This window comes from Sinocyclocheilus rhinocerous, unplaced genomic scaffold (assembly GCF_001515625.1).
Source record: "Sinocyclocheilus rhinocerous isolate Xijiao unplaced genomic scaffold, SAMN03320098_v1.1 scaffold2145, whole genome shotgun sequence".
In the NCBI taxonomy this organism is placed as follows: Eukaryota; Metazoa; Chordata; class Actinopteri; order Cypriniformes; family Cyprinidae; genus Sinocyclocheilus; species Sinocyclocheilus rhinocerous.
Window position 1 is genome coordinate 321,749 of NW_015670983.1, and position 7,767 is coordinate 329,515.

A 7,767-nucleotide genomic window follows, 5' to 3' on the forward strand; every position below is an offset into this window, starting at 1 on the left:
TCACTCACTCACTCACTCACTCACTCACTCACTCACTCACTCACACAGAGAGAGCTGTACCTGATGGGAGCTGTAGGAGGACTGGTTGTGGTTGTGCATGATGGGAGGACACAGACTGACTGTACTGCGCTGCCCCAGTAAAGAGTAGCGTCCATCTGCTGACACACACACACACACACACACTCTCTCTCAGCGGATCACGGTGACCATACACAGGCAGGGTCACCGTGGGTCCAGAGCTCATCATAATGTCCTGAGTGTGTTTGAAGACTATAGACTATATTTGTTAGATATAGCTGGTATTTTATCACAATAAAACCAGGAAAACAATCCAGCAGGGAATCCCGTCCAGGTGAATCTCAAACCGCTGCACTCAAAACAAGCAGCAAGGCCTCCTATTGGTCGTCACGTAGCTCCGCCCACAGTCAAATGTCAATGGTCCAAAAACTCACTCCACATAACTAAACATGGTAACTTTATTTGTTTCAAGCAGTACAGTTCACACCAGACAAAATTCAGTATAAATACTATTAATGAAGAGATAAAAGAGATAAGAAAATCCAATTATATATGAAAATATATTTTTTAATAATATTAACAATATTACAAAAAAATTATATTAACAATACTATTTAAATAATATTGTATAAAAATATTAATATTCTAATTAGTAAAAAAAATGATAAATGATATACACACAGACAGACACAAATGTGAGCCTGCAGCACAAAAGCAGTCTTAAGTCGCTGGGGTATATTTGTAGCAATAACCAACAATACATTGTATGGATCAAAATTATCCATTTTTCTTTTATGCCCAAAATCATTAGGATATTAAGTAAGTATCATGTTCCATGAAGATATGTTGTAAATTTCCTACCATAAATATATAAAAACTTAATTTTTGATTAGTAATATGCAGAACTTCATTTGGACAACTTTAAAGATGATTTTCTCAATATTTAGATTTTTTTGCACCCTCAGATTCCAGATTTTCAAATAGTTGTATCTCAGCCAAATATTGTCCTATCCTAACAAACCATACATCAATGTAAAGCTTATTTATTCAGCTTTCAGATCGTGTATAAATCTCAATTTCAAAAAATTGACCCTCATGACTGGTTTTGTGCTCCAGGGTCACAAATGGGTTCAAACTTAATCCTACTACACCATTTTTTTTCTCAGTGTATCTGCACACATACGTGACTGACTGTAGCTGTAATATGATATATTTAATATCAAACATTTCTGCTCTTGTGTCCTGCAGCTGAAGGAGTTTCAACAGAAGACAACCCCATCCACAGGAAGTGCTGGACCAAAGAAGAAGAGGAAGGTTAAAGCAGGCGATCAGCTGGACGCAGCTGCGGACAGACACTCGCCGGACAATGTGAGTCAGGTTCGTAATCAATCCACGTCAGATGCGATGAATGCTCACTGTCTGCTCTGATGGGATTTGGTTGTCTGCTGTGTTTTGACTGATCAGTTAATGACTCTTTCCCACTGCAGGAAGTAATCCTCGTTTCAGGAACTGTTTGAGGATTTAGTCAGTTTTTGCTCGTTGAGCTATTTTTCCTCTTCACCATTTTGAGGGCCCGTTTTTGTACAGCTATTGGTTTCTCATTTATAATAATTATTAATGTTTACACATAACAGCCAGTAATTCGACAGGTATTACAGAGAGTCTGATCCAGGGTTATTAACCCTAACTATAAATTTCAATGTCAAAATATTGACCCTTATGACTGGTTTTGTGGTCCAGTGTCACATATATGCATGGAAATAATACATTTAAAAATATATTTGTTTATTGTAATACATTTGAACAGTATCTTTGTTTTTAAAGGAGATAAGAAACATAATAAAAAAAAATATATATATATATATATATATACACAAAATATGTCACACACACACACAGACACACACAGACACACGCACACACACGCACATACAGACACACACATACACAGATACACACACACACACACACACACTCACACACAGACACACACTCACACACACACACACACAGACACATACAGACACACACACGCGACACGCACACAGACACGCACACAGACACACACGATGATGAGTCTGAGTCTCCATTATGGATCACATGCATTTACAATGGTAGCCAAATATAGCACATGTGCTCGTACCTGCGGCTCGGGGTTGCTGGGTCTCTGCTCCATGCTGTAGTACTTGCAGGGGTTCCACTGCACCAGCGGAGGATTCTGGGTCGGCTGCGGTCCGTTAGGGACACTGAGCTGCATTACCATGACACTAGGACCAGGAGGAGGAACCCCTACAACACAACCACATCAACGGGCCAGTCACTCCCAATACAAAGTAATCTAGACTGAGAGAGATGATACTAATGCAACCTACTGCTCAGGTTTATTGGGCTGATACTGCAGTTTAAAGTTTAAGGTTTCAATTTAATTTAAAGTTAAACTTTATGTGCATGTCATTTTTAAGTTGTGCTTTTTTATATATTTCAAAAAACTATTTTTTAAATATTTTTCTTATATTTATTTATTTATATTTTTATAGTTATATTTTTATACTCTGTTTAGCTTGAATTTATTTTTATTTAGTTTTACTTCAACTTCCACTTACATTTTCTATTACTGTTTTTGAGTATGTTTTTCATCTAATACTTGTATTTTATTTTAAGCTTTATTTCAATTAATGAGAATGATACTGGTTTTATCTTAATTTCAGTTGTGGTGTGGCTGTATCTGTATCTGCGGTGTACCTGAATACTGCTGTTGCATTGGCTGTGGGCTGCAGGGCGAGGCAGACTGGGTCATCTGGTACTGATCTGAACTGGGCGGCTGCAGGTAACCAACAGATGGACTGAAACAAGCACACACACACACACACACGGTTAAGCAGAACTTAGCACGAAAATGACAATACAACATCAGAACGTAATTTTATACTGAATAAAACTAATAAAACAAACAAGAACTCTATATCACTCTATATGTTTCTGCATTGCAGTTAATGCACATTTTCTTATTGAATAAAACAATTATGCTCCTCAATTAAGAGCCCAAGTTTTTTATGCACATCTTGGCGTTTCCATCCAGCATTTTTATCCCAAAATATGCAAAGCAATACATGGATGGAAATATAGCTATTGAAGCTATTTAGGAGATATTTCTAATTATATTACTAATAACAGATTAAATCACTTATTTAAATAATTAGAGGAATTTAGCACAAAAAACGACAATACAGCATCAAAATGTAAATTTACACTAAATATAATTAATAAAACAAACAAAAACACTTGTCACTATATGTTTCTCCATTGTTTTCTCATCAAATAAAACATAAGTTAATATGCATTTTGAGATTTTATGTGCATCTTGGCATTTCCATTCAGAGTTTTTAAAATGCAACATCTCAAAATTCACAAAAAGAAAAAAAAAAAAGGATGGAAACCCAGCTATTGAAGCTACTCGGGAGATATTTCTAATCATATTACTAATAATAGATCAAATCATTTATTTAAATAATCAGAGCAGAATTAGCACAAAAACAATAATACAGCATTAAAGTTACATTTATTCCAAGTATAACTAACAACACAAACAAAAACACTTTAATTTAATGCAACTGAAAGGACATACTACGCAATAAAAAATATGGCATAAACATAGAAAAAAATGTGTTTAAAAAAATAAATAATAATAATAATATAAATAAAAATACATAAACACATAAATAAATAAACAAAAAAAATCATATTTTATATCCGAGGAACCCATACTCATAATTTTGTTTTGTTCATTAAGTTTCTGTGTCAAGTTAGAGTTGCTACTCAGTTGCATACAGGAGTAAAACTGCACAATTTTTCCAGACATCTGACATTATCGACACGTGCCGTGCGTGCTGAGGTGTTAGCATGTGTGTACCTTGTGCTGTTCTGTTGTGTGGGCGTCAGTACGCTGTAGTAGACAGGCATGGGTGCCGCGGTCGGCATGGCTCCCTGCACAGACTGACTGGCGGGAACCATGACGGGCTGCTGGTACTGCTGCTGCACCACAGACTGACTCTCATTAGCTACAGGCACCTGCAGCACAGGAGGAGCGGTTAGAGAGAGAGAGAGAGAGACACACAAACACACTCTCACTCGCTCATTCTTTCACTCGCTCACTCACTCACACACTTGCACACTCACTCACTCCCTCACACACACATACACTTCTCAATCACACTCACACACACACACACTCTCTCACTCACATTCTCACTCACTCACACACACACTCACTCACTCACACTTGCACACTCTCACTCACACACACACACACACACCTGATAGGAGGGCATGGGTGGGTACTGGACCATCATGCCCGGCATCTGTCCGTTCATGGCCGTGCGCTGCGTGTTCATCATACTGGCGCTCTGAGGCTGCTGGACTCCCATCATGCTCTGATACGCAGGCTGCTGATTAGTCATCATGGGCTGGAGAGGAGCTGATCACGCAAGACAAAAGCACATCAAACTTCAACCGCTCATCGTCAGGGAGCCGTTCAGAGCTTTAATAGTCAGTTTAATATGAGACATCAATATAACAGAGCATAAAAATGACAGGAGTCAGTAGAGACAGAGGCACGGAAACACATTTCCTCCACAGGAGAAAGAAAAATCATGCTTTGATAAATCAAAATAATGACGTAATTTCACAGGTCAAAGTGAAATTCAAATTCAAAGTGAAGTCAAAGGTAAGACAAAAAATAACTTATGTCGTAATTTTGACTTATCTCATAATTATAACTTTATAATTTCATAATTTTAATATTCCATTAATATTTTATATGTAAAACATCATGTTATAATTCATAATTATTAAAATATTCTTACAATTATTAAACATTAAAATATTATATTTTATCATTTATTTAAATGTTGACGTTTTATTTTGATTTGTCAATTTTGACTTTTCATAATTATGACTTAAGTCATAATTTCATCTTATCTCATTATGACTTATGTAAATTTTGACTTTGTATCTTTTAATTAGGGGTAGGCGATATGGCAAAAATATCATATCACGATATTTTTCATGGGATTTTATCACGATTCTTTATCATGTTGGTTTTATTATTTTGTAGGTTGTCTGAGCAGCACAGCCAAACTAATTTCCCTACTTTAAAAACAAAGCCTTACAAGGTAACAAAATATAACATAAAAAAATATATTTAGGCCAAAGTGGGCGAAGAAAAAAAATCTGTAATTACACATAATATACAAATAAAACAAACAGGTACAGTCGGTGTATTTATCAGCAGCATTCAAGAAACTGAATGAACAAATATAAAAATAAACACTATATACACTTCACTGTATAAATTATACATTGATTCTTATTAAAGCAACTGTATTAAAGTTCTTCAGTCAAGAGCAGTGAGTGATTTTTCTCTGTGTTTTGTTGTTTTATTAACATTAAAAGGGATAGTTCACCCAAAAATGAAAACTCTGTCATCATTTACTCACTCTCAAGCTGTTTAAAACCTGAATGAGTTTCTTTCTTCTGTTGAACATTAAAGTTATTTTGAAGAATGTGGCTACAAACAGCTGCTGGTCTCCAGTGACTTCCATAGTATTTTTTTTTCCTACTATCAAAGTCAATGGGGACCAGCAGCTGTTTGTACCCACATTCTTCAAAATATCTTCTTTTGTGTTCAGCACAAGACAGAAATTAATACAGGTTTGGGACAACATGAGAGTGAGTAAATAATGACAGAATTTAAATTTTTGGGTGAACTCTCCCTTTAACGACAAGCGGCAGCATTAGTACTATTAGGCTGCTGTCACTTTAAGACACGTATTTAATATACAGCACGCATCAGTTCTTCTCTCAACTGTTTACTTTCACTTCAGACATAACCAACTGTGTTTATATGTAAATCTCATGTGTTTTTGACTGTATTAGCGCAGTCAGACGCGAAAAAGATAACTTAGTCCAGTAATCAGGTGCTATTTGACAGGATTTTTAGTGTGTACGCGCTCAGAAAAAGCGCATGTCAGAACAAAATGTTCGAATGAAATGTTTAACCGGCAAGACTTTAAAGCACATGCAAATAACGTACTTTTGTGATTGTGAGTAAGTGCAGTGTCCCGTGAGTGTGACTCTACTGCTGAGTAACATTTGATGTGAATGTATGTGGCGTTGTACAGTATATCGAGACGGAGGCGCCAGAACTGCAACTGAATGAATGTGTGCTGTAGCGCGATACTATGATATTTACGATAAAGCAGATCGTGGAGATATTTTAATCATCCACAATCAAAAATCGTCATATCGTACACCCATACTTTTAATTATGACATTATATTTCATAATCATTACATTTTAGACTCACAATTATGACTTTTCCCCATAATGACTATCTTATAATTATGATTTTTCATTTTTCATTTTATAGTTAAATGTTATAATTTTTATTTTGTCATAATTTTGACTTTTTCCATAATTATGATTCACTGTCATGATTTTGCCTTTTCCCCATAATGACTTTTTAATCATTTAATAATTTCTATTTTATTAATTTTATTCATATTTTATATTTAACTTTTTAATTTTGACTGTCATAATTCTGACTTTTCAGTCTCTTCAGTTTTTTCTCATAATCGTGACTTTAAAAAAGTAGAAATTTTGACTGTCAACGACCTTTGACGACCTTTTCTCTTATAATTATGACATTTTGTCATATTTTTGACTTCTTTTCACATTATTTTTTTCTTATGTGGCAGAGATGGACTTGGGCATCTCATCTGATGAGTTCTGCTCCAAAAGCACGCGAGCTTGTATTACAGGGAGGATAATATGATGCTGTCTAGAAGCAGAGGAACAGGAAGTGATGTCACACTGACCGGAGGGCTGCGCCGGCGGGGGCAGCGGCTGAGAGCGCTGTGCGGGATACGACACCTGGTGAGAGATGGAGCGATACTGCTGGCCTGAATTCGGATACTGTCCTCCGGTGGAATAATACTGAATCTGGATCTGAGACGAGAGAGAGAGAAAGTCTGATGACGACAACACATACTGCATATCATTACCTCTGATACCACACACACACACACACACACACACACACACTCTCACACACCTGCTCTTATCATTCGATCGTGGTTGAATTTCTCTATTAGTGCTACTGGATCTTAGTGCTGCTTTTGACACTATCGACCACAACATCCTTTTGAGTAGACTACAAAATTATGTTGGCATTAGTGGAATTGCATTGTCATGGTTCAAATCTTACTTATCTGACCGCCATCAATTCGTAGCAGTAAATGACGAGATATCATATAATTCACAAGTACAGTATGGAGTGCCACAAGGCTCAGTACTAGGACCATTGCTTTTCTCACTTTGCATGTTACCCTTGGGAGATATCATCAAGAAACATGGTGTTAGCTTTCACTGTTATGCTGATGATACTCAGCTCTATATTTCTTTGCGGCCTGATAAAAACCTACAAATTTGCAAAACTAACGGAACGCATAGTTGATATAAAACCCTATTGAACAACGAATACATTTTAAAATCTAGCTAATTACTTATAAAGCCCTGAATGGTTTAGCTCCTCAGTACTTGAGCTAGCTCATATCGCATTATAGTCCTTCACGTCCGCCGCTGCAATCTCAAAACTCTGGCCATTTGATAATACCTAGAATATCAAAATCAACTGCGGGTGGCAGATCCTGTTCCTATTTAGCGCCCAAACTCTGGAACAATCTACCTAGC

The 7,767-nt window shown here is 36.4% G+C and overlaps 1 protein-coding gene across 1 annotated transcript in view; it reads right to left on the minus strand.

Moving 5' to 3' along the window:
- Positions 1-7,767, minus strand: part of r3hdm2 (R3H domain containing 2) — a 66,334-nt gene that overhangs the window by 4,458 nt on the left and 54,109 nt on the right. Inside the window, exons 16-20 of the mRNA XM_016546587.1 lie at positions 6,894-7,174; positions 4,332-4,492; positions 3,929-4,086; positions 2,761-2,861; positions 2,162-2,307 (exon numbers count right to left, since the gene is read on the minus strand). Of these exons, the coding sequence (XP_016402073.1) occupies positions 2,162-2,307; positions 2,761-2,861; positions 3,929-4,086; positions 4,332-4,492; positions 6,894-7,174 (847 nt within the window). The remainder of the gene's footprint in view (positions 1-2,161; positions 2,308-2,760; positions 2,862-3,928; positions 4,087-4,331; positions 4,493-6,893; positions 7,175-7,767) is intronic.